This window comes from Pan troglodytes, chromosome 12 (assembly GCF_028858775.2).
Source record: "Pan troglodytes isolate AG18354 chromosome 12, NHGRI_mPanTro3-v2.0_pri, whole genome shotgun sequence".
NCBI classification, from domain to species: domain Eukaryota; kingdom Metazoa; phylum Chordata; class Mammalia; order Primates; family Hominidae; genus Pan; species Pan troglodytes.
In genome coordinates, this window is record NC_072410.2 from 84,011,229 (window position 1) to 84,038,345 (window position 27,117).

General features: G+C 43.5%; 2 protein-coding genes and 1 pseudogene across 5 annotated transcripts; 1 reads left to right on the forward strand and 2 right to left on the reverse strand.

Moving 5' to 3' along the window:
• Positions 1 to 412: 412 nt before the first annotated feature.
• On the reverse strand, positions 413 to 1,421 carry LOC100614204 (N-acetylneuraminate lyase-like; annotated as a pseudogene).
• A 3,945-nt stretch (positions 1,422 to 5,366) lies between these two features.
• Positions 5,367 to 19,238, reverse strand: TTC39D (tetratricopeptide repeat domain 39D). Its single transcript, XM_009442585.5, is given in 4 exon segments — positions 5,367 to 5,985; positions 5,988 to 6,854; positions 6,857 to 7,306; positions 18,943 to 19,238. Coding segments are annotated over 3 exon segments (1,719 nt in total). The 5' UTR covers positions 7,179 to 7,306; positions 18,943 to 19,238; the 3' UTR covers positions 5,367 to 5,455.
• A 5-nt stretch (positions 19,239 to 19,243) lies between these two features.
• SRSF7 (serine and arginine rich splicing factor 7) lies at positions 19,244 to 25,857 on the forward strand. 4 transcript variants are annotated; one of them, XM_009442347.5, is made up of 8 exons: positions 19,244 to 19,532; positions 20,566 to 20,746; positions 21,039 to 21,215; positions 22,091 to 22,165; positions 22,584 to 22,694; positions 23,996 to 24,049; positions 24,564 to 24,599; positions 25,562 to 25,857. In XM_009442347.5, the coding sequence occupies exons 1-8, from the start codon at positions 19,253 to 19,255 to the stop codon at positions 25,614 to 25,616; spliced, it is 969 nt and encodes a 322-aa protein (XP_009440622.2). In that variant the 5' UTR covers positions 19,244 to 19,252; the 3' UTR covers positions 25,617 to 25,857. The 4 variants fall into 4 exon arrangements, with proteins under 4 accessions (XP_009440622.2, XP_016803866.2, XP_016803867.2 ...); XM_016948377.4 differs by having other exon boundaries at positions 22,584 to 22,685; XM_016948378.4 differs by lacking the exon at positions 24,564 to 24,599.
• Positions 25,858 to 27,117: the final 1,260 nt, after the last annotated feature.

Sequence of the window (27,117 nt, forward strand, 5' to 3'; positions counted from 1 at the left end):
GAGACTGGGTCTCACACTGTCACCCAGGCTGGAGTGCAATGGTATAATCACAGCTCACTTGCAGCCTCAAACTCCTGGGCTCAACTGTTCTTCCCACCTCAGCCACTCAAGTAGCTGGGACCACAGGCGTGCACCACTACGTCCAGTAGAAAACTTTAAAATCAGATTAAGAACTAGAAATCAAGATAACTGTAATTGATTAATTCCAGCTCCCAAAAGCAGCCTCCCAAAGTGTTAGGATTACAGGCATGAGCCACCATGCCCGGCCTAAAATAAACCTTTTTAAGGCTCATAGTAAGTACTTAAATATCTGTTGATTGAAGTGAGATTTCATTTGCTAGGAGAGAGTTCAGTTCAAGTTTTTCTAAAAAGTCCCTGAGAAAAGAATGCACTATTTAGGGTAGACTATGTCTTAATGCACACAGCCTGATTGGATAGACAGGCACTGGCTATAGGCTTCCAAGTTTCCATGTTTTAAGCCAGTGAAAGAAAAAAATCCAAGCTTTTTAGTTTGGCTTCAGCACTATCAGTAAACTCCCTAGAGCCTTTCTGCAGCGGAAGATGGGGTGGGCCCACTTTCACTGCAGGGACCAGAGTCATGATGGCTTTGATCTGTGACACTAGAAAACCTAGTTTGACTAAAAAGTTTATAAATCTGTCGATATAAATCTGCCCACTGCTCCAGTTGCTCCCATCAGCAGAGCACTCAACAGTTGCTCATCCACCCTCAAAAGGAAGGTCAACTATTGCTGGCGATTCTGATCAACGCATTGCCCGAAGTCTAAGATCTGTGTCACTGAATTTCAGCCTTTAGAAAGTGGGGCTCTTGGCCGGCCACACTGGCTCACACCTGTAATCCCAGCAATTTGGGGGCCAAGGCAGGCAGATCACTTGAGCTCAGGAGTTCAAGACCAGCCTGGGCAACATGGTGAAACCCCATCCCCTCAAAAAATACAAAATTTTGTCTGGGTGTGGAGGCACATGCCTGTAGTCCCAGCTACTCTTGAGGCTGAGGTGGGAGGATTGCTTGAGCCCAGGAGGCAGAGGTCGCAGTGAGCCATGATGGTGCCACTGCACTCCAGCCTGGGCGAGAGCCAGACTCTGTCTCCAAAAAAAAAAAAAAAAAAGAAAAGAAAAGAAAAGAAAAAAAAAGTAAGTGGGGCTCTTATGCTGAATCTCATCAAACAGCTTCTCAGCACAAATCTTCACCCCTGTCAAGGCAGGAATGTGATAGTAATAAAATGCAGGGGTAGCAGCAGCTGCCTCCATTAGAAAATTAACCAGAGCATCTTTGTTTCATGGTTTGAGAAGAAAGGGGCAGTGACAGCAATGCTATTGGCTTCTATTTCTTTGGCATGTTGGGCCAGTTCTCATGATTCTTTCAAGCTCAGTACTCCTATATGAATCACTACCTGATCCAACGTTTACCAGTTTATTATAAACAATATTAAAAAGGATACATATGAAGAAATGTATATGGGGGGCCAGGCCCAGTGGCTGACACCTGTAATCCCAGCACTTTGGGAGGCCAAGGTGGGTGGATCACCTGAGGTCAGGGGTTCAAGACCAGCCTGGCCAACATGGTGAAACCCCATCTCTACAGAAAATACAAAAATGAGCCGGGCGCGGTAGTGTGCGCCTGTAGTCCCAACTACTTGAGAGATTGAAGCAAGAGAATGACTTGAACCTGAGAGGTGGAGGTTGCAGTGAACCAAGATCATGCCATTGTACTCCAGCCTAGGCGATAAGAGTGAAACTCTGTCTCAAAAAAAAAAAAAGAAAAGAAAAAAATGCATATGGGGGATGGGATGTGGAGTGTCTGTGCCCTCCCTGGGTGCACCACCCTCCAGGAATCTCTGTGTGTTCAGCTATCTGGAAACTCCGCCTAGTACCCTTTTAATTTTATTGTGTTTTTCATTTTTTGAGTCGGAGTCTTGCTTTGTTGCCAGGCTGGAATGCAGTGGCGCCATCTCAGCTTATTGCAAACTTCGCCTCCCAGGTTCAAGCGATTCTCCTGCCTCAGCCTCCCGAGTAGCTGGGATCACAGGCGCCCGGCACCACAGCCGGCTAATTTTTTGTATTTTTAGTAGAGACGGAGTTTTGCCATGTTGGCCAAGCTCTTCTCGAAGTCCTGACCTCAAGTGATCCACCTGCCTCGGCCTCCCAAAGTGCTGGGATTACAGATGTGAGCCACTGCGCCCGACCTACTACCCTTTTTAACTGTGTCCCTTGATACCACTTGGTAGCTTATTATTATTGACAGATATGTTTTGGCAGCTGCTGAATGTAGCTTGGTTCACTTAACCATTTCCCACAGCCTTCTTATGAGGCTTCAAAGCTGAAAATCTTCAGTTTCGCTTGCAGGTAGGACTGGCCATATGAAAACCTCTAGCCAATGAGATACACATGGAAGTCTCTAAGAAGGCCATCCCTTCTGGAATAAAAAAGGCAATACCTCCTAGGAAGGAGAAAGATCTTTTTGTCCCTTTACCATTCTTCCTTCAGCCTGCCTGGCTTGGACATAAGGCCTGGAGGTGAGGCAGCCTCTTTCCATCATGAGGAGACATTCATGAGAAGGCTTACATGCTAAGTAGAAAGATAAAAGAAAAATCAGAAAAGCCATGAACTATCACACCTGAACTACCTACCTTCAGATTTCTTTTGTTTGGGACAAATTAATGCCTGTCTAATCCCTGTGTTTTGAGCGTTTCCACCCAAACGAAACCCTTTTCTTTGCTTTTCTTTGAGACAGGGTCTCACTCTGTCGCTCAGGCTGGAGTGCAGTGGTGCAATCTCGGCTCACTGCAACCTCCGCTTCGCTGGTTCAAGTGATTCTCATGCCTCTGTGTCCCCAGTAACTGGGATTACAGGCGAGCACCACCATGCCCGGCTAATTTTTGTATTTTTAGTAGAGATGGAGTTTCGCCATGTTGGCCAGGCTGGTCTCAAACTCTTGACCTCAAGTGATCCACCCACCTCGGCCTCCCAAAGTGCTGGGATTACAGGCGTGAGCCACCGTGCCTGGCCAAACAAAACCCTTTTCTAACTTATCTCCCTAATAAGGCCGTCAGGAGAGAAACCATACTTCATATCCTCAGCACTGTTCAGTACCTGCATACAGTGGGCATTCAATACATATTTCTTTAACCAATTAATAAATGTGCTCTTCATTGGAAGAAGTTGAAATACTTTACAAAACACAAAAACATTATTTAGGCAGAGAGTTTCTTGTTTCATAAGTAACCAAAATAAACAGAACAGAAAAAGTAAATTAACAGGTCAAATTTCAGATTGCCAAAGCAAGTAACAACAGGAACTTTGCTTTTTCAAAGAAAATTCCCTCCACTGCAGAACAATGTAGTAGTAGTAGTAGTAGTAGTAGTAGTAGTAATGATAATAATAAATGTTTATTAGCTCGATCTTAACATAGCAAAACCACAAGACAGATACTATTATTATCCCTATTCTATAGCCAAGGAATCTGAGATACAGAGGCCCAAGGCCACACACAGCTAGTTAGTGGCAGAACTAGGATACAAATTCAGGTAATCAGGCCAGAACCTGCCCTCTTAACCACTATAACCATACTAATTAAATAATAAAGAATAACTCAAGCACAATTATTCACTTCAAAGTCTATTTTTAATTTACGAGGAAAATGTTTTTAAAAGTAAACACTGCTAAATCTTGAAATACCAGTTCCTCATCTTGTTTTAGTTGGTTGTTTGGATACCCAAAGTATTAAGGTAGCATGTTTCATTGATGTGTTTTTAGTAAGCTACGCTTTTCTAGCAACTTCTGTTTTTTGTTTTTTGTTTTTTGTTTGAGACAGAGTCTCGCTCTGTCGCCCAGGCTGGAGGGCAGTGGCGTGATCTCCACTCACTGCAAGCTCTCCCTCCCGGGTTCACACCATTCTCCTGTCTCAGCCTCCCAAGTAGCTGGGGCTACAGCTGCCCGCCACCATGCCCGGCTAATTTTTTTGTATTTTTCAGTAGGGACGGTTTCACCGTGTTTGCCAGGATGGTCTCAATCTCCTGATCTCGTGATCCCCCCGCCTCGGCCTCCCAAAGTGCTGGGATTACAGACGTGAGCCACCATGCCCGGCGCAACTTCTGTTTCAAAGGGTGACTACCAGGAAGACACACTTAGCCAGACTTAATGACCTGGAAATTAGGTCATTTTTCAATCCCTAAGGCAAGTAAAATAATACCAAGCCCCATCCCTACAGCTGCTATTTACTCTCAGATTGACCCACTCACAATGGATAGATGCAATCGGTTTAATTATATTGAAGAGCTGGTCTTATTAAGAACTACACCTTAGGGAGGACAACTAAAGGGAGGGTTACATGGTAACAAAACTCTTCCTCTGACAGCCAGTGCATCTATCCTCTTGGCCTCTCCCAGTTATCTTCAAATAATTTATGTGTGTGTAAAATAAGGAGAGGGCTTTCTTCTCTATCCTGTGGCAAATTATAAACTCACATTCTGCTTCTTACTAAAAAAGGGTAAGAAATACTACTGATCACACAGGGCGGACAAGCCCCTCTGGTATAAAAAGCCAATAAAAATGATTGTGTATAAGGGAAAATCATTCAGAGTCTGTGCCATTCAGTGCATCATTGTTTGGAAATTTGTCTTTTTTTAAAATTTTTTAATTCTTCGCTAAGACAGCAGAAGAGGTGATTTATTGCATGCTTGTTTTTTATACTCAGCCACAAGTGAACACAGAAATAGTCCAGAATGTAACAGGTCCAGGGCAAAGAACAATCATGGGCTGTTTTGGTTACAAGCAAGGTGGGTCTCAGAGGTGCTTTCCGTGATCAGATGGTGATGGAAGCTCTAGATCCACTTAGACAGCAGCATGCAGTCCAACAACTTGTACCAGCATCTCCAGCCTCTGGCATTCCATGTTTCTGGGTACACAAGCTACTGGTTGACTTGGACGTCTGCCTCATCTTTCTTCCTTTGTACTTCAGCCTGTGCATTCACGTCTTCCTCCACTTGGTTCTCATGGCATAGAGGTTTCCAAGAAGATGGCACTAATGCCGAGAGAAAAACAATTAAATAAAAATATGTATAGGGCACTGGGATCCCTAGCATAGTGAGTTGTATACATTATCTAGTGAGATGTTAAAAAATGTTTTTGAGGTTTTGAAAATGTTCTCTAACATAATTGACAAATTTATAACATAGGAGAGAATTTTTTTAAATGTATTTCATTTGCCTTTTCTTTTTCAAGAATGTGCTTCACCTCATTTGCCTCTAAGACATCGCATTTTATAAGTGTGAGAAAGAAAGAGGGAAAAGTCATGGCCCATTCCTTTCTCGTTACTGATCAGATTCTTGGCAGCCGCCTCTTGGATTTTTTCCCACAAAGATATGATTTTTCTACCTGTTAATGACTTGCTCACTGTAGATATTTCACTTACACTAAACAAAACCACACTTTGTGTTTAAGTCATTTTTTCTTTGGCTATTTGTTCAAGTGCTATGTGGGTCCTAAACTGTAATCGGGCTTCCTTGGAATAGTCTTTGTAATTTCTTACATTGTCTAGGTTTTTTGTTGCTCTGGCATAGTCTCCTTTTAGATAGTGCAAGATTCCCAGTTCATAGTAAGTATATGGCACCAAATAGTGGTCATATTTTAATAATTTCTCCTTTTGAATGACACGATTAAAGTAATACTCAGCCTTTGAATATTTGCCTAAGTGTTTCAGGCATAGGCCTTTCAGTAAATTTAATAAACTTATGTCATCTGTGCCATACTCTTTATGTGGATTTTCCTGTAAAAGATCTTCTCCTTTGTCGATTATTGATAGCCAGCTTGAAATAAGCTCATTCTTTTTGCTCATGACTCGGAAACCACTCCAGGCATAAATGAACTCCAGAAGGGGCTGGGCTGTAAACCAGCCGATTGTAGTACCATAGCGCTGACCCTTCTCTGCAACAAACTTCTCTATTGGCACAGAACTGCCTAAAAATTACTTTTCAGGCTTTCCACTTTTAAGAAGAGAGAGTTCATATTCTCACTTGCTGATTTCACAAAATCGGAAGGAAGCAAAGCCAGGATGATGGCTTTACTGTACATGTATATTGCCTTGGACCATCTGCTGTGTTGAGACAGTAGATTGGCATAGTGGTAAGCCTGCCTCCAATCCTGCAGTAAAATGTGGCACCAGATGAATTCCCAGTAACAGAGGTGATGAACCTGCTTCCATTCATTCTGAGTAAAAATGCACTCCTGTAATTTTAGCTGTGCATTTTCAAAATCTCCTTTCAACATACTAGAACATGCATGGAAAAATTTAAATATGACACAGTTCAGAAATTTCTTGAGGTAGACTAGGAAGAGATCCTCTGTAGCAGAATTGTAAACCTTTTCAACACCAAAAGCTACATAGATATAATTGTAATAAAAGAGTAGAGTCAAAAGACTTAAGATATTATTTATATGGGTTTCAGATGCACTCTCATGAAGCAAAGCCAAGCCCACTTCTCTATCACCAGAATATCCAAAAATATTGAGTAGTTTAAGTATCCTTGGTGGCATAAGGGATAACATCAGATTGAATGCTCCAAGTCCAAATTTTATACCTCCAACCAGGTGTTTGTGGGCTTTGCTTTGGTTGTCAGGTATCTGTGTTAATACTTGTTGACAGTCTTTGTATATTTGGTAACTTAACCCAACACTGATCTCTCTTTTAAGAAAAGCAAGCATGCTTTCATCCTGTATACATGACGTAAAGGATTTCAAGATCAAACACTCAGCATAACAGACTTCTGTGTGCAATTCCTCTTCTGTGATAGCTGTTATTCCCTGTCTACTTACTAGATGAGACAATGTCATTTTAGTTTTTTTCAGAAATTACCACAGGTTTTCAAAGCGTCCTTTGCAGCCATCATTCCAATCTGTAAATCCTGTGGCTCAAAAGTCAGGACGGCCTTGACAACCATAAGGAAACCATACATTAGGGAATGGTACATATTGTTTTTAGACCATGGGTGAATGAGATTTATTGCATCTGAGAATCTGTTATTTAGAAATAAATACAATCCAATGGTACATTCTTCCAAGGAAGATGGTAGATTCATTGTTGTTGCCATAGGGATACTTTCACAGGCATCTTCAAACTCGTCCTCCTGATTACTTTTTATTTTATTTAGAGTAAGTGACATATTTGTTTCCCCACTTACAGATGAGAAATATCTGAAGTGGAAGTGGAGTGACGTGGTTGTAATGAGGGTAGCTCCTCATCTCCTGATTGAGGTCACTTCTTCCACACAAAGCTCAGTCTGAGGTGTTGCTGTTACAATAGAGGCAAACAACCAGCTGTAAGGTGCAGCATTAGGATATTATCATCTATGTCAGACAATTGGGGAACAAAAAAAAATTGTAGTTACCCAGAAGATGCATTTCTGAAAAGTTCAAATCATTTGGAATGTACTAAACAAAACATGCTTTTTAAAAAATTTCTAAATTTAACTATAGATGAGGAAAAAATGCTTTTTTAAAAACACTATAGGCCGAGCGCGGTGGCTCACGCCTGTAATCCCAGCACTTTGGGAGGCCAAAGCGGGCGGATCACCTGAGGTCAGGAGTTCAAGACCAGCCTGGCCAACATGGTGAAACCCCGTCTCTACTAAAAATACAAAAAAAAATTAGCCGGGCGCGGTGGCGGGCACCTGTAATCTCAGCTACTCAGGAGGCTGAGGCAGGAGAATCACTTGAACCCGGGAGGCGGAGGTTGCAGTGAGCTGAGATCGTGCCATTGCACTCCAGCCTGGGGGAGAAGAGTGAGATTTTGTCTCAAAAAAAAAAATAAATAAATAAATAAATAACTGCAAAGTAAATCCTTTGTAAGCAAAAGAATTCTTTTGTAACCATTCCTCCAACATATCAATTTCATAAGATCAAGTTTTCTATATTTGTGTTGTAGAACTGTACTGTGATAGCCTTAAAATTTCTCTATGGGAAGGCCTTGGGGGACAAGAATCTGGCCGGAAAAGGGAATGTATTTATGTAGCTCTCTATTTTTCTTTTCTTTTTTGAGACACAGTCTTGCCCTGTTGCCTAGGATGAAGTGCAGTGGTGCGATCTCAGCTCACTACAACATCTGCCTCACAAATTCAGGAGATCCTCCCACCTCATCCTCTCAAATAGCTGGGACTATAGGCATGCACCACCACACCCAGCTACCTTTTTTTTTTTTTTTGGATTTTTTGTAGAGATGAAGTTTTGCCATGTTGCCCAGGCTAGTCTCGAATTCCTGGGCTCAAGTGATCCACATGCATCTGCCTCCCAAAGTGTTGGGATTACAGTCGTGAGCCACTGGGCCTGGCCTAAAACTAACTTTTAATGAAATGAAAAGTTATGGTCAGTTATATAGAACTTTGGACATGGAGAGAGTTGTGTAAACCTAGAAAGATTTCCTAGCATTGTTTCTGTTAGAAAAAAGAAATTCAGACTTGGTGCGGTGGCTCACGCCTCTAATCCCAGCACTCTGGGGAAGATGAGATGGGCAGATCACGAAGTCAGGAGTTTGAGACCAGCCTGGCCAACATGGCAAAACCTTGTCTCTACTAAAAATACAAAAATTAACCGGGCATGGTGGCGGGTGCCTGTAATCCCAGCTACTCGGGAGGCTGAGGCAGAAGAGTCTCTTGAACTCGGGAGGTGGAGGTTGCAGTGAGCCGAGATTATGCCATTGTACTCCAGCCTGGGCAACAAGAGCAAGACTCCGTCACAAAAAAAAAAAAGAAAAAAGAAATTCCAATGTTAATAGTTGTTATCACAGCATTAATATAGTATTTGGTAGGAAATCTTTTTTTTCTACTAGGAGTCATTTAATATCTGGAAACTGGGGAGGGAGTGGGTACAATGGAAGGCCAATTACAAATAGCAAGCTGGGATTACAGGCATGAGCCACGGCACCTGGCCTTAACCTAGCTTTTAAAAGGTTAGTGATTACTGTTGCTAACAACCTGAAACATAACTGAATCCGCAGTGTAAAAACAAGCATTTGTCAGGCCAGGCACAGCCAATTAACTTGCTACAAGACCAAAACTCCGTCTCAAAAGAAATAAAAATGAAATAAATAAATAAAAGCTAGGTTAATTATACATTTATCTGACAGGCTCAGTTCTGAGTGGAAAAGCCATGTAGCCAATTAAAAGGGAAATTTTTTTTCTCCTTTATTTTTTTGAAATGGAGTCTCACTCTATCACCCAGGCTGGAGTGCGGTGACACGATCTCAGCTCACTGCAACCTCTGCCTCCCATGTTCAAACGATTCTCCTGCCTCAGCCTCCCGAGTAGCCGGGATTACAGGTTCATGCCACCCTACCTGGCTAATTTCTGTATTATTAGTAGAGGCAGGGTTTCACCATGTTGGCTAGGCTAGTCTCAAACTCCTGACCTCAAGTGATCCACCCTCCTTGGCCTCCCAAAGTGCTGGGATTACAGGAGAGAGCCACCACCCCTCGCCAAATTTTTGTGTTTTTAGTAGAGACAGGGTTTCACCATATCGGCCAGGCTGGTCTCAAACTCCTGACCTCAGGTGATCCACCTGCCTCCACTTCCCAAAGTAGTGGCATTATAGGTATGAGACACTGCGCCCAGTCCTATTTTTGTAATGTGACATTTTTATTTTTCTTTTCTTTTATATATAGAGATGAAGTATTTCTATGATGCCTGGCCTAGTCTCAAACTCAAGTGAGTTCAAGCTTGAGTTCAAGCCTGGGCTCAAGCAATCCTCCGACCTAGGCCTCCCAAAGTGCTGGGATTACAGGCATGAGGCACTGCACCCAGCCTGTATTTTTAAACGTTTGTCTTCTGATTATGTTTCTTGTATCTGTCTTCACCACTGATTACGACTGGCACTTAATTAAACTAAATTATGCTGGGAGTAGTGGGTCACACCTGTAATCCCAGCATTTTGAGAGGCAGAGGTAGAGGCGTGCCGAGGTAGGAGGATCATCTGATCCCAGGAATTCAAGACCAGCTTGGGCAACATGGCGAAACCCTGTCTCTACAAAAAAATACAAAAATTAGCCGGATGTGGTGGGGCATGCCTGTGTCCCAGTTACTCTAGAGGCTAAGGTGGGAGGATCACCTGAGTCTGGGGAGGTCAAGCCCACAGTGACCTGTGTGGGTGATAGAGTGAGACAAAGAAAAGAACAAGAACAAGAACAAGAACAAGAACATAGGCCGGGCACATGGCTCGCCGGGACCAGTGGCTCACGCCTGTAATCCTAGCATTCTGGGAGGCCGAGTGGGGTGGATCACCTGAGATCAGGAGTTGAGGTAAGGAATGTGGTGGTACACGCCTGTAGTCCCAGCTACTTGGGAAACTGAGGCACAAGAATCGCTTGAACCCGGGAAGCAGAGGTTGCAGTGAGCTGAGATCGCGCCATTCACACTCCAGTCTGAGCAACAGAGTGATACTCTGTCTCAAAAAAAAGAAACAACCTAAATTAACATTTACCAGATCGTTATGATTATTTTCAGTATACATATACTATAACAAACTTAAGATAAAGTAATCATTTAACTGTTAATACTACAAAAGTCAGAAAAATATACCAGTGAATACAAAGGACTGATGTCCTTAAAGTAGAAAGAGTTCCTATGAATCAGTAAGCTAGAACATACACCCCAGCAGAAAAAAATCAGCAAAGGACATAAACAAATTGCCAATAAGCATAATGTTCAACCTCACTGTAAATCAACAAAATACAAATTAAAAAATATAAGATTCTTTTTTTTGTTGTTGTCTCAGGAGTCTCTCTCTGTCATCCAGGCTGGAGTGCAGTGGCATGATCTTTGCTCACTGCAACCTCTGCCTTCCGGTTTTAAGTGATTCTCCTGTCTCAGCCTCCTGAGCAGCTGGGATTACAGGTGTGTGCCAGCATGCCCGGCTAATATTTGTGTTTTTAGTGGAGACGGGATTTCACCATGTTTGCCAGGCTGGTCTCGAACTCCTGACCTTGTGATCTGCCCACCTTGGCCTCCCAAAGTGCTGGGATTACAGGCGTGAGCCACCACGCCTGGCCAAAAAGATCCTTTTTTTTTTTTTTTTTTTAGACAGAGTCTTGCTCTGTCGCCTAGATTGGAGTGCAGTGGCACAATCTCAGCTCACTACAAGTTCTGCCTCCTGGGTTCACGCCATTCTCCTGCCTCAGCCTCCTGAGTAGCTGGGACTACAGGCGCCCTCCACTACGCCCGGCTAATTTTTGTATTTTTAGAAGAGACAGGGTTTCGCCACGTTAGCCAGGATGGTCTCGATCTCCTGACCTCGTGATCCGCCTGCCTCAGCCTCCCAAAGTGCTGGGATTACAGGCATGAGCCACCATGCCCGGCCCAAAAATCCATTTTTAAAATCAAATTTGGCAGATTAAAAAATTAACATCCAGTATTAAGGAAGGTACTGAGAATCAAATACCATTGCAGATTTGTTGTTTTTCACTTCAGCATTACCTATAACATAAAACATGAAAGCAATCTAAACTTCTTACGAGAGGATTCCTAATTAATGGAATACTATGCAAACAAAACGTTGTAGAAGAATATTTAATGACTTAGAAAATTGTTTATGGCACAATGCATTGTATTAGTTGGGGTTCTCCAGGGAAACAAAACCAGTAGGATATCTATATCTATATCATCTATCTATCTATCAAGATTTAGTGTAAGGAATTGGCTCATGTAATTATAGAAGTGAAATAGTTTGAGTTTGCAAATCTATCAAAAAATAAAATGTCAATACTACAGGACTTTTAAAGAAAACAGACAGTCACAAATAGTGACTGGGAAGGTATAAAACTGAATGTGATTTTTAATTTTTTTTTTTTTTTTGAGACAGGGTCTTGCTATCTCGTCCAGACTGGAGTGCAATGTCATGATAGCTCACTGTGATCTCTGCCTCCCAGGCTTAAGCCATTCTCCTGCCTTAGTCACTCAAGTAGTCGGGGTTACAGCTGCATGCCACCATGCCTGGCTAATTTTTGTATTTTTAGTAGAGACGGGGTTTCACCATGTTGGCCAGACTGGTCTCAACCTCCTGACCTCAGATGATCTGTCTGCCTCTGCTTCCCAAAGTGCTGGGATTACAGGTGTGAGCCACCGCACCCAGTCTTGAATGTGATTTTTTAAAAAAGATTCATGGGGCCGGGTGCGGTGGCTCATGCCTGTAATCCCAGCACTTTGGGATGCTGAGGAGGGCAGATTAGGAGGGCAGGAGTTTAAGACCAGCCTGACCAACATGGTGAAACCTGTCTCTACAAAAAATACGAAAAATTAGCCAGGCGTGGTGGCATGGGCCTGTAATCCCAGCTACTCAGGAGGCCGAGGCAGAAGCATAGCTTGAACCAGAGTGGCGGAGGTTGCATGCCATTGCACTCCAGCCTGGGCAACAGAGCAAGACTCCATCTCAAAAAAAAAAAAAGAAAACAAAACAAAAAGAAAGAGGCCAGGCGCAGTGGCTCACTCGTGTAATCCCAGCACTTTGGGAGACCAAAGTGGGCCTGGGCCTAGGAGTTCCAGACCAGCCTGGGCAGCACGGTGAGATTCCCTTCCCCATCTCCCCGACCCCCACCATCTCTACAAAAAAATAAAAAGCCAGGAGTGCTGTTGCATGCCTGTAGGTCCAGTTAGTCAGAAGCTGAGGTGGGAGGATCCCTTGGGCCTGCGAGTTCCAGGCTGCATGAGTTGAGATCGTACTCCAGCCTGGATCAGGGAGAGAGACCCTGTCTTAAAAACAAACGCAAACAAACAAAAACCCACCCCACTGTTTCCTAGAATTATTCTGTCCAATTATGTACCATGGAACGTTGTTTACTGTTGTTTTTGGCTTTGTTTTTTAATTGTTTGTGGAGATGGGGGTCTTATCATATTACCCAGGCTGCTCTTGAACTGGACTCAAGCAATCCTCCTGCTTTGGCCTCCCAAGTGCTGGGATTGCAGGTATGAGCCACTAGGCTCAGTCCATTGTATTTTTATGCATAAATACCTTTATTCCTTCTTTAGAAAAACAGCCCCTGGGCCAGGCACAGTGGCTCACACCTGTAATCCCAGCACTTTGGGAGGCCAAGTCAGGCGGATCACCTGAGATCGGGAGTTCCAGACCAGCCTGACCAACATGGAAAAACCCCGTCTCTACTAAAAATACAAAATTAGCTGGGTGTGGTGGCACATGCCTGTAATCCCAGCTACTCAGGAGGCTGAGGCAGGAGAATTGCTTGAACCCAGGAGGCGGAGATTGCAATAAGCCGCGATCGCGCCATTGCACTCCAGCCTGGGCAACAAGAGCAAAACTCTGTCTCAAAAATAAATAAATAAATAAATAATAGTAATAAATAATAAAATTATTTTAAAAAAATAATACAGACAGGGTCTTGCCATGTTGCCCAGGCTGGTCTCAAACTCCTGAGCTCAAGCGATCCACCCACCTCTGCCTTATGAGTGTTGGGATTACAGGCATGAGCCACCTTATCCGGCCGTTTCATAATACAATGTAACATTCCTCAGAAAACCTCACCATTACCTAGATTGTTTTACACACCTAAACCATCCATTTAGGTAATATTTGTATCAGTGGGGCATTCCTACATCACATTATTCCTTTTCCTAGTTTCACTCTTGAAGTTGGTCAAAGCACTGCAGTTCTTTAACTATTGCTGTCTCTAGCCTCTCATCTTTTAGTACTGATGGTTCTCCTGTACTTGGCTAATGAGAAATTAATTTCTTAATACAGTATGAAAGAATTATGAACATGCCTCTTCCTTCCCAGAATGTCCTAACAGCATTCTAGAGGAAACAGAAAATCATGAAATGTTGAAAAAGAAAAGCTGAACATAGCCGTTTGGCTTGACCTACACTACACACATACACAGCACATACATAAATACATATTAGAGACTAGTATTTGGCTCTCCCTCTCCCTCCCCCCTCCCCCTCCCCCTCTCCCTCTTCCTCTCCCCATGGTCTCCCTCTCCCTCTCTTTCCACGGTCTCCCTCTGATGCCGAGCCGAAGCTGGACTGTACTGCTGCCATCTCGGCTCACTGCAACCTCCCTGCCTGATTCTCCTGCCTCAGCCTGCCCAGTGCCTGCGATTGCAGGCGCACGCTGCCACGCCTGACTGGTTTTTGTATTTTTTTGGTGGAGACAGGTTTTCGCTATGTTGGCCGGGCTGGTCTCCAGCTCCTAACCGCGAGTGATCCGCCAGCCTCGGCCTCCTGAGGTGCCGGGATTGCAGACGGAGTCTCGTTCACTCAGTGCTCAATGGTGCCCAGGCTGGAGTGCAGTGGCGTGATCTCGGCTCGCTACAACCTCCACCTCCCAGCAGCCTGCCTTGGCCTCCCAAAGTGCCGAGATTGCAGCCTCTGCCCGGCCGCCACCCCGTCTGGGAAGTGAGGAGCGTTTCTGCCTGGGCGCCCATCATCTGAGATGTGAGGAGCCCCTCTGCCTGGCTGCCCAGTCTGGAAAGTGAGGAGCGTCTCTGCCCGGCCACCATTCCATCTAGGAAGTGAAGAGCGTCTCTGCCCGGCCGCCCATCGTCTGAGATGTGGGGAGAGCCTCTGCCCTGCTGCCCCTTCTGGGAGGTGAGGAGCGTCGCTGCCCGGCCGCCCCGTCTGAGAAGTGAGGAGACCCTCCACCCGGCAGCCGCCCCATTTGAGAAGTGAGGAGCCCCTCCGCCCGGCAGCTGCCCCGTCTGGGAAGTGAGGAGCGTCTCCGCCCGGCAGCCACCCCGTCCGGGAAGGAGGTGGGGGTCAGCCCCCGCCAGGCCAGCCGCCCCATCCGGGAGGGAGGTGGGGGGTCAGCCCCCGCCCGGCCAGCCGCCCCGTCCGGGAGGGAGGTGGGGGGGGTCAGCCCCCTGCCCGGCCAGCCACCCCGTCCGGGAGGTGAGGGGCGCCTCTGCCCGGCCGCCCCTACTGGGAAGTGAGGAGCCCCTCTGCCCGGCCACCGCCCTGTCTGGGAGGTGTACCCAACAGCTCATTGAGAACAGGCCATGATGACAATGGCGGTTTTGTGGAATAGAAAAGGGGGAAAGGTGGGGAAAAGATTGAGAAATCGCATGGTTGCTGTGTCTGTGTAGAAAGAAGTAGACATGGGAGACTTTTCATTTTGTTCTGTACTAAGAAAAATTCTTCTGCCATGGGATCCTGTTGATCTATGACCTTACCCCCAACCCTGTGCTCTCTGAAACATGTGCTGTGTCCACTCAGGGTTAAATGGATTAAGGGCGGTGCAAGATGTGCTTTGTTAAACAGATGCTTGAAGGCAGCATGCTGCTTAAGAGTCATCACCACTCCCTAACCTCAAGTACCCAGGGACACAAACACTGCGGAGGGCCGCAGGGTCCTCTGCCTAGGAAATCCAGAGACCTTTGTTCACTTGTTTATCTGCTGACCTTCCCTCCACTATTGTCCTATGACCCTGCCAAATCCCCCTCTGTGAGAAACACCCAAGAATGATCAATTAAAAAAAAAAAAAAAAAGAATAGACTATAGGCCAGGCATGGTGGCTCACACCTGTAATCCCAGCACTTTGGGATGCCAAGTTGGGTGGATCACTTTAGGTCGGGAGTTCGAGACCGGCCTGGCCAAGATGGCGAGACCCCTGTCTCTACTAATATTACAAAGATTAGCTGGGCATGGTGGCTCATGCCTATAATACTTTGGAGGCTGGGGCACAAGAATCACTTGAACCTGGGAGGCGGAGGTTGTAGTGAGCCAAGATCGTGCCACTGCACTCCAGCCTGGGTGACAGAGCAAGACTCTGTCTCAAAAAAAAAAAAAAAAAAAAAAAAAAAAAAAAAAAAAAGACTAGTATTTTTTAGCATAGACTACTTATTTATATTAAAAATAGATTATTGGTATGGCAGAGGGGGAAGTTGGGGTCCAGGAGGCGGAGTCTGAGGTCTGCCCACTTCTTGCCCTGCCTTAAAAACAAAAAAACAAACAAAATAGACTAATGTGCAAAAGGTTTAAATTTTTTTTCCTTTCTTGTTTTAACGTTTTCACATCCAAGCTCAAATGGTGATAATGACTTAAAAGTGAAACTGAAATGGTGAGAGAAGTAAGATTAAAAAGGGAACTTTTTCTTTAATATTTATCTGGAAATACCAAATGTAGAAAATGCAGATACATTTTGAAAACTGCTGTAAAAGGCTTATGAATTACTCCCCTTTCCTAAACTAATAATATTGTTAAAATTTAACAATAGTAACATGTTAATAACTAATATTTCATATTAGGAAATATTACAATATTTGAAGAAAGTAGTTTTCATATTCAAACAATCTGAGAATGTAATCTAAATTTAACAGATTTCTAGAGGCAGAAACTTATGTGGGTGAATGTGATTTCAACAAGAATCAGCAGGAATAAAAGTTCTCTGCACAGTAAAATCTCCCTGATTTGGACTGACATTTAGTGAAAAGAATTGGTTGCCTGTTCTTAGAGAAAGAGTGTTCAGTAGAAAGTAGAATAGTCTATGGAAATAGTATACAGTACTATTATTTTTTCATGGTAACCAGATTAACAAAGCCTGGCCTTGTACTGGCCCTGCTTTCATAGGAATAAATAGTATGTAATTAGCTTATTGAACACCTGTCTGCAAGACAGGCATGTCTGTGAATCAGGATTTGAAAGCAATTGGTTATAAATTTTAAAACTGCTTCTGTTTACTATTACTTGCTTAGAAATTTCTTTATTACAACTATAGACTTTGTTTTGTTTTGTTGGTAGAGATGGGGGTCTGGTTCTGTTGCCCAGGCTGGTCTCAAAGTTCTGGCCTCAAGATATCCTCCCACCTCAACCTCCCAAAGTGCAGAGATTACCGGCATGAGCCACAAAACCTGACTTAGACTTTGTATTCAGAGTCAAAAAAAGTTTATTGGAAAAAAAAAAGTTTATTGAGGTTTATTAGGAATTATACAGTATAACATGCACTGTCTTTCAAGCAGTTATCTATGCTTGGCTCAACAGTAATTTTCTTTTTTTTGAGTCGGAGTTTTGCTCTTTTGTTTTGGAGATGGAGTTTCACTCTTGTTGCCCAGGCTGGAGTGCAATGGCGCAATCTCGGCTCCCTGCAACCTCCACCTCCCGGGTTCAAGCAATTCTCCTGCCTCAGCCTCCCAAGTAGCTGGGATTACAGGTCCGCACCACCACGCCTGGCTAATTTTTTGTATTTTTAGTAGAGACGGGGGTTTCACCATGGCCAGGCTGGTCTTGAACTTCTGACCTTAGGTGATCCACCCACCTCAGCCTCCCAGAGTGCTGGGATTACAGGTGTGAGTCACAGCGCCCGGCCTAGGAGTTTTGCTCTTGTTGCTCAGGCTGTAGTGCAATGGCAAGATCTCAGCTCACCACAACCTCCACCTCTCAGGTTCAAGCGATTCTCCTGCCTCAGCCTCCCGAGTAGCTGGGATTACAGGCATGCGCCACCACGCCCAGCTAATTTTGTATTTTTAGTAGAGACGGGGTTCCTCCATGTTGGTCAGGCTGGTCTCGAACTCCTGACCTCAGGTGATCCGCCAGCTTCAGCCTCCCAAAGTGCTGGGATTACAGGCATGAGCCACTGCGTGCGGCCTCAACAGTAATTTTCATAGCTTCTTAACAGAAGAAAGTCAACTTAGTGAGGCTTTACAGAATTTATATTTTATCTTTTAGGTACCATATAATCTTTTTTTTTGAGACGGAGTCTTGCTCTGTTGCCCAGGCTGGAGTGCAGTGGCACGATCTCAGCTCACTGCAACCTCCGCCTCCTGGGTTCAAGCAGTTCTCCTGCCTCAGCCTCCGGAGTAGCTGGGACTACAGGCACACGCCACCATGCCAGGCTAATTTTTTGTATTTTAGTAGGGACAGGGTTTTACTGTGTTGCCCAGGCTGGTCTCAAACTCCTGGGCTCAGGCAATCCGCCCGCCTCGGCCTCCCAAAGTGCTGGTATTACAGGCGTGAGCCACTGCGCCCGGCCCCTATATAGTCTTTATAATTATTGTTTAATTCTTTTGAGAAGAACCTATAGATCTTTATAATTATTGTTTCTTTTGAGAACAACCTTGTTAAGAAAAAAATCACCAAGACTAAGGGAGAACACATATACTCTACAGAGCTTCTATTTTCTTCTTAGAGATCTTCCTGAGAGAGATTAATTCTCTCCATAACTTAATCAACGTAAAAATATGCATAAAATCATAGCATGACCTGGAGAGAATCCATGCTTTATTCACCAACTAGGCCTGCTTTCCCTGTACTCTACATTCCACACCTATACTCACCAAATGAAGTTGCAAAAGACGAAAAAGATAAAAATGCAAATACCTAAATGTCTTTTTTAATGTACATTTCCAACTTTTGTGTATTCCAAGAATTTACGATGTAATGTCTATGTTTCTAGCAAAAAAGAACTTTTTCTCTATTTGTAGTTGGTGTCTAGAGCAATTCTAATGTAAAGAAGTTTTGCATTTATTTGGTACTGTTGAGTGGCTGAGCAGCAAGGCTGCTATTTCCACTGAGTGGAGATACACAAAGATGACTTAGGAGTCCCAGTCCTCAGGATCTGAGTATTGGTGGATCACACGTGTTTCAAAGCAGAAAGCATTAGGAAAAGCAAATCAGTTACTTTGAGCTTCAGATGCAAATAATTTCCAAATTGTCACTGGCCAAAATGCTTTAAACATTCAGGGTTTTGTCACAATTTCAATATAAAGGGGGGAGGGGGGAGCGGGACCCCACAGCTCTATTCCTTTGTCTTTCAGACTCCAAGAACTCATACCGTGGTGGTGCAAACTGGTGACTGGTTCAAAAGAAGTTAGAGGGGGCGTGCAGGACAGGAGGCTTTACCACCAGTCCCTGGGTGCGTCAAGGTCTATGGTGTAAAAACCACTACTCAGAATGGCGGGGTTCATGGACTTTTCACCATGGCCAAACCTTCCATTACCTCTGATGAGCCCCAAAGATCAGAGTAGCTGACTAGGCCAGGTCCCCCAGCAGAAGGGCGCGACGGCTGCAACATCAGCGGTTAAATTGTACAGCCTTTCATAGGCCGGTCTAATGCATCCGTACTAAGATTGTTAACGCTGAGGGTCCCTAGCCTGGGGAAAAACGAAAGGAGGCAGAGGGTAGGGAGACGGGAAGGAAGACAAGGAGGGTGTAGAAAACGGGGAGAGGAGGGGGCGGGACAGCATGGGGAAGGCCTCAGGTTTACGGCAGAGATCGTGGCGTTCCCATAGAAACGTATCCCTCCGCCCATGACCCGCGTGTTAGTCTCTTCAGTTCCTTCCGCGTCGTTTCTTGGCTGTTTCCGCCCAGCTCCTTTGTGCCGCGCAGAACAACGAGATGACGCATGCGCAAAGCGCAGCGGCCACATATATAAATGCGAACCCGGGCTCTTCCTCGTAGTGCCGCCGGGACTCTTGGTGGTGGAAGGTCTGTGTCAGCTTTTGCGTCACTCGAGCCCTGAGCGCTGCTTGCTAAAGAGCCGAGCACGCGGGTCTGTCATCATGTCGCGTTACGGGCGGTACGGAGGAGGTAAGAAGCTGGAGTCCGGTGAGGGACGTTGTTGTGAGTGTAGTGAGCACTGCGAGGCCGTAGGGTTGGCGCGGAGGTTGGGAGACGGTTATTCCGCGTGCGTAATGGCGGCTTAGGAGCACGCCAGACGAAGCCGGAGGCAGCGGAGGCGGGGTGCTGAAGGGAGACGGGATGGCGGGTGTACATCTCTGCCGAGTTCCGTACTCTTGGGCATTTTTGTGGCCCAATCCAGCCTAAAGCAGGGTTGAGATGACGGTTTTCGCGTTGCCTTTCTCGGAGCCGCCCGCCGGCCCCCCTCCCCCCCGCCCTCGGCGGCGGCTGCCATTTTGCGCACATTGACGACCGTGGTGGCGCATTTTCTCAGCGCTTTCCCGCCACTTCAGCCGACAGATCTGGCCGCAGCTGTAAGATCGTGGTTGTGTTTGAGATAGAACGAAATTGGCAGCTGTGAGCTGCATGTTCTCGTCAAACAATCGGTTAAATTGCGGAATGGGAATGGGGACGTAATCTGCGACTGGCGGCTGGGTTTTTTTTAGTTATTTCGAGCGCGGTTTATGGCTCTGGGGCGGGGAGCTGGAGTCTTGGGCGAGCCTGTGCCTGGGACGTTTGCCCCGGAGGACGAGAGCCGGCGCAGCCCTGCTCTCCTGGCCCGGCCCCTACTGAGGCCCTCCCGCCGCCGACGCCGCTGCCGCTGCGGGCCAGCGCGCTCCCGGTGCGCCCGGGGCTGCCGGGACTCATGGGTGGGGCCGGGCCAGGTCCCGCCCCACGCCTCGGTGTATCCTACCACGCATTTCTGCTTGTGTTCGGGAGGGTCACCCCGCATTATTCAGAACGTTAACAATTTTGTCAAAAGTCTAGTTTCTCAGGGATTTGCGGACTTTCACCAGTTTTACGATTAAGTTTAGTCTTGGATAGAGGGCATTAAATGTGCTTTACCCAATCTTGAGGATGGCCCGTTTTAAGGCAAATAAGTAATTGAAACTTGGGCCAGATTTTGCATAACGTGCATTCTTCTATTTGCGTTTTTAAACAGAAACCAAGGTGTATGTTGGTAACCTGGGAACTGGCGCTGGCAAAGGAGAGTTAGAAAGGGCTTTCAGTTATTATGGTCCTTTAAGAACTGTATGGATTGCGAGAAATCCTCCAGGATTTGCCTTTGTGGAATTCGAAGATCCTAGAGATGCAGAAGATGCAGTACGAGGACTGGATGGAAAGTAAGTAAGATGTTATGAATCTTCTGTTCATTAAAATATGTTGTGGCTAGATAATGAACTTAGTGCTAAGTTTGGATTCTGAAGTCTGGAAGAGACCTTAAATAGCTGGTCATAGTGTTAAATGCTAAAGGCACACGAAGGTTAAAGAAGATAGCGGAGATGGAGTTAGGGCTTGGTAAAGACCGCCAAAGTTTGTTGGGGGGGAAGGAGTGGTTGGAAAGAGTTCTTTTTAAATCTATTAAGTCCTGAATATATTTTTAACTTTAGAATTTTGTTAATTTGCTTTTATTAGGGTGATTTGTGGCTCCCGAGTGAGGGTTGAACTATCGACAGGCATGCCTCGGAGATCACGTTTTGATAGACCACCTGCCCGACGTCCCTTTGATCCAAATGATAGATGCTATGAGTGTGGCGAAAAGGGACATTATGCTTATGATTGTCATCGTTACAGCCGGCGAAGAAGAAGCAGGTATTTATTTTAATAAAGGAATGGTTGGTATTCTAGTTAATCAAGTAATTCTTTTATTAGCAAGGCAGAAACTAGTGTTTTTCTATAAACTTGAATGTTAATTGTACAGGTGTATTTTACAGTTTTTGTTTAATTAAAAAAATGTTACTATATTAATAATCAACCTGGTCAAAACCTTTCAGGTTTCTTCGTTTGAGTCAGTCGCCTTGATTCAGAATGTCACGAGCCTTATGATATCATGCTGAGGCGCCTTGCAAATCCGACAATTAAGATCCTCCTAGACCTTGAGGTGATCAGCATAAGAGGCCAGATCCCCTCGAGTCATCTACACCTAGCTTCACCTTATTCTTTAAAGGGCAGAAAATTTGAGACGGTGATCGCCGTAACAGTAAATTTGGCTTACAATTGGGGCCCCCCTCCGGTTTAGAAAGAGGAACACCAGATTGACCACATTCCCAACTAGAAAAATCTTCTTGCGTCAATCAAGCCTCACCTGGCTCATTTGGCTGTCAGTTTGATCGTCGTTAGATTGAAGAAAACATCTAGATGCAGCGATCGGCTATAGATACTTCTAGATCGTCTAGATCTACTAGACCATGGGCCAAAGAGGGTCGACCTGCAAACTTGCAAGGTTTATTTTAAATACACATTACAGTGTTTTATATTATGTAATTCTAAGTTGTAATTCAGCTTTTAACAAATCTTTTTTTAGGTAGTAAAAAAAAAAATACTCAACAACTAATAGGCCCAGAGTTTATTTCCAAATGAGACACTAAATTTAAATAGTTTTGAGATTTGATTTCAGCAGAGGCACACAAACTCTTAAAAACGAGTTATTGTCTGACATTTTGTTTTTTCTCTAACTTGAAAAATAGGTCACGGTCTAGATCACATTCTCGATCCAGAGGAAGGCGATACTCTCGCTCACGCAGCAGGAGCAGGGGCCGAAGGTGAGATCTTGTTTAACTGAAGTCTTTCTGTATTATTATTAAATTCACTGGTAGTCCAAGACAGAAAAAGCTCATTATTTTTTTTGGAGACAGGGTCTTGCTCTGTCACCCAGGCTGGAGTACAGGGGCATAACCACGACTCACTGCTGCCTTGATGATCTCTTGTGTTTAAGCAGTTCTGCCTCAGCCTCCCGAGTAGCTGGGACTGTAGGCACTGCCACCATACCCAGCTAATTTTTATTTTTGTAGAAATGGTCTTGCACTGTTTCCCAGGCTGGTCTCAAGCTCCTGGGCTCAAATGATCCTCCCGCAGTGCTGGGATTATAGGCATGAGCCACTGCACCGTTCCCCAGTTGAAGTCTTAACAGGCCAAAAAAAAAAAAAACTGTGGAGATGGACTTAAAGTTCTTTATTTTAGGTCAAGGTCAGCATCTCCTCGACGATCAAGATCTATCTCTCTTCGTAGATCAAGATCAGCTTCACTCAGAAGATCTAGGTCTGGTTCTATAAAAGGATCGAGGTATTTCCAGTATGTAACACTTTTTTTCCTTACTTGTGTTTGGATTGTTTACATCTTAGCAGTAGAGTGTCTTAAGGACATAATTCAAATGGATTGCTTCAGGGAATATTTGAGATGTAAAAGTTTGGAATTTATGTGTAACTTGTAACATAAATATCAACCTAGTTTTACAGATGAAGAAAAGGGCTACTAGAGATTTTAAGGCTTGTTAGGCCGTGTGGTAGAGAAGGGTCCCAAGCAATACAGTTCTAGTGAACACTCTGGGTAGGCATGTTGCTATAAACTTTTCTGGCTTCAGATTGGATGATACTAGCTCTGAAAGATGGTAATTGATTTTCCCGACAAAAAGGCCTATTAGAACCAGGAAAAGAGATCAGAAGCAAGTAGAAACATTTCTCATTTTTGGAATGATGGGGTTGATTTGAGACACTGGAAAGTTGACTAGGGCAGTAGTGTGTACACAGAAATGAATGTGGATTTTTTTTTTTTAGACCGTTCCAGACCTGAAAAAACTAAAGAACCAGAGCTTTACTCTTTGTAGAAGGCCTTAAAAGGAGATAGAATGGGAAAAATTGTAAAATAAGTATTGCAACATGTAATTAACAATATTGTTATCTGTACCAACGATAAAACCGTGGTACAGAATGCTACTGGGAGTTAAATTGCTGTTTAATAGCACAAAATCTTTAAATGCAGGAATTCTGAATCTTGTTGTCTATTTGAGAAAGCTATGAACCATCTCTTTAGGTGGTTCATATTTAAAAGATAGATATGTCAGTCTGATTTGGTTTGTCTGACAGATTGATGGCTCTCAAACATAACTTGATCCAGGAATAAAGCCTTACTAACGGGGGGTGGCTTTCTTTTCGTCTGGCCTTATCACCTGAATTAGTCTCAGTTCAGGGGTCTGGTTATTTTCATCCTGCCTTAGCCTCCTGAGTAGCTGGGACTGCCATTGTGTACCACAGTGCCCAGCTGAGGGATCTGTGCCTTAAGTGAGGTTAGTTTTGCTTCCTTCATACCAGTCTCATCAAATGAAAACCATGTATTTCCCTTGGATATTACTCAGTGTTTGAGAATGTTATACCTGTACAGAAACTAACCAATTGAGTGATAGAAACAAGTAATTGAAATGGTGGTTCCTTATGTCTGGTAACAGTTTGACAGTGTGTTAGACAGAATAAGGCAAGTGTTGCATCTTGTTTAGTTTTAGCTTCTTTATGCCTAACCAACCTAATACAGTGTTGAGTAGTTAAGGAAATTCCTTTGGACTGATTGATATAATTGTGTTTTTCACTTTTTTTATTAAGATCCCCGTCGAGGTCAAGATCAAGATCCAGGTCTATTTCACGACCAAGAAGCAGGTAGGGTAAAAATTTGATTATGCTTTTCTAGTTATATGGCACCAATATCCAAAGAGTTCAAAGTGTTTTTAATTGTTGAAATTTTAAGTGTTAACTCTAAACTTAGGTTTTAATGGGAACACAGTACCTTATTTATGTATGTCCTATTTATTACTGGCTGACTTTCCCTGAACAAGGGAATGTAAAACTATAGTGAGAAAGAAGCTTGTGACTTTGGGGATTATATTAAAGAGGCCCTTGTTAGAACTGATAGGTGCATGGAGAAGCATCCTGAAATTGATGTGCTTAAAGCAGAATGTAAAAGATTAATCATGATGTAGTAATTGAGTCATTTTTTGAAAAACAGTTGTTGAAAGATTGGCTTTTGTTAGCAACAACTGGTAGGATGTTTTTCAGTTTAAGTGCAGTCTGACATTTTAAGCTTAGGACATTTGGGGGTTTTACGGTATTGGTGACTACAAGAAAGGGATTGGTTAGTACTCTTTCTTTAATAGAATTTCTCATGTTTTGACAGCCGATCAAAGTCCAGATCTCCATCTCCAAAAAGAAGGTAAGCTAAATGTTTTGTTGCCAAATCTTGCCTGTCAAGTGTGGCCTCTGCAGAATTTGTTTGCTTACTGCTTTGCAGTCTTTGAGCTCTTTGGAGAATTGGTGCTATATAGATTAAAATACTATGCTAAGTTTCTGAAATAATTCTTTTTTTTTTTTTTTTGATTCAGTAACATTAGTTTATACTTTTGCTGGAAATACTTAGTCATAAAATGTTAGGGTGATTATTAAGATGTGATTGGTCCTGTGAGTACTTGGTAGAAATTTTGGTAAGATAGATGCCTTTTCCCCACATGTACAATAGATACAAAGTGTGGAGAAAAGTCTTGCAAATAGTTACCTGCCTAGTGCTTCTTTATGACCAGAAAACTTCAAATAGTTGTCATATTTATCTAGTGCTTCTTAATGACCAGAAAACTTCAAATAGTTGTCATATTTAACTGCAAGTTGACCTTGCAATTTTGACAAGGAGGATAGCCTAATGTTTTTTTTTTTTGAGTTGGAGTTTTCGCTCTGTCCCCAGGCTGGAGTGCAGTGGCTCAGTCTTGGCTCACTGTAGCCTCCGATTCCCGGGTTCAAGCAATTATCCTGTCTCAGCCTCTTGAGCAGTTGGGATTACAGGCACCCACCTCCAAGCCTGGCTAATTTTTTGTATTTTTAGTAGAGACAGAGTTTCACCATGTTGGCCAGGTTGGTCTCAAACTCCTGACCTTAGGTGATCACCTGCCTCGGCCTCTCCCAAAGTGCTGGGGTTACAGGCGTGAGCCACCATGCCTGGCCAGGGTAGCCTAATCTTAAGCCAGGGACAAAAGATGAATATATGTAAGTTTCATGTCATTTTTAGGTCTTTGCTATAGGAAATTAGTACCTTAGGCCACCTTTGAAGTTATTGAAAGTTAGTACATGTACATGAGAGTTTCAATTGACACTAATTGGATCCAAACCTAATGTTTTTCTTTTTAGTCGTTCCCCATCAGGAAGTCCTCGCAGAAGTGCAAGTCCTGAAAGAATGGACTGAAGCTCTCAAGTTCACCCTTTAGGGAAAAGTTATTTTGTTTACATTATTATAAGGGATTTGTGATGTCTGTAAAGTGTAACCTAGGAAAGATAATTCAACCATCTAATCAAAATGGATCTGGATTACTATGTAAATTCACAGCAGTAAGATAATATAAATTTTTGTTGAATGTATTAACATCATATGGTCTGAAAATGTGGGTTTTTATTTGGCACATTTAAATAAAATGTTTCTAACTAGATTTTTGATTTGTGTTCAATATTAACACTTCTTAATTTGATAAATTTCAGAGTCAGACGTTATAATTGTTAACCTTATTCATACATACCTACATTCAGAATTGAAAGGTGTTGGTTAAGTCTTGAACATCACTATTCTATACATAAAACTTGGCCAGGATCTTAAGGGACTTTGAAAATTCCATTTTACCCTTGTAGCTTTGGGTAAGATGACCTGAGTCCCCTATAATACAGCATGAATGCATCATGACAGATCCTTAAGTTAGCTAATCCGGTTGAAGTTGGTGTTAGTAGGTATTGTATGATTAGTGGTGAAGCTAGTAGGACCACTGATGTGTCTACATGAGCATGACAGGAACTAAGCGAAACTGATTAAATGTATGAGAAATAGAAACTGATTTCTGGATGATCTTTATACTAATTGCAGCTTTCAGGCTACTAGGTGGCATAGTGTCAATTAGGACTCCCCAAGATATGGGGAGTTCTACTCAATGGTCTTGTTTCTTTGCTTTCTACATTAGTTAACTAGTTTTATACCAAAAAATGCATGTTTGAGGAATTGTCTGAAATTGGGACAAAACACCTTCATGTAAACCAGCTTTGCAAAATTTTCCAGCCCAGATACTCTTCATCTATTCAAATGGATTGTCTCATTCTGAGCAAAGACCTGTTGTTAATCTTCTAGCTAGGTTTTGCAGTTCCCAACCACAACATTCTTCTATTTTGCCAGGCTGGTGCAAAGTAATTAAAGATGTCAATCAGAAATGTCAATGAGACTAAAGTGGTTTTGTAAATCTCAGCTATATTTAGCAACACTCCATGTAGCTAATATTTTTTGGTAGCATCTGGTAGACCTTAGAATGTTATATAGCCAGTAGGTTCTTTATTCAAATTTTAAATATCTTAAGAATAGTAGGGCAGTAACAGTTACTTTTGAGAGTTTTCTGGTCAAGCTTTTACCAGGCATTCTGTAGCCTTGGTACAAAAAAAAAAAAAAAAAAAAAAACCTGCTGGTTGCGCAGATACCTAGGCTTGTCCATTTTATGCATTTCAGCAAAGTCATTGGATACCATTGCAACTTGGGAATACTGGTCTGCATCAAGTTTATTTGGTAGTTTGATCGCTAGTATGTTGGAAGTTATTTGGATTGTTTTTGGAATTTTGACTGGCTGAATTATGGTTGGTATAAAGTTATGTGTATAACTGGCAGGCTTATTTATCTGTTGCACTTGGTTAGCTTTAATTGTTCTGTATTATTTAAA

What these genes read in the sequence shown, in the direction of transcription:
- SRSF7 (XM_009442347.5), top strand. Translation starts at nt 19,253, where the DNA reads ATGACCCGCGTGTTAGTCTCTTCAGTTCCTTCCGCGTCGTTTCTTGGC. An exon ending in GTACGAGGACTGGATGGAAA is followed by an intron (nt 20,747 to 21,038) that starts GTAAGTAAGATG and finishes TGCTTTTATTAG; the next exon opens with GGTGATTTGTGGCTCCCGAG. An exon ending in AGCCGGCGAAGAAGAAGCAG is followed by an intron (nt 21,216 to 22,090) that starts GTATTTATTTTA and finishes CTTGAAAAATAG; the next exon opens with GTCACGGTCTAGATCACATT.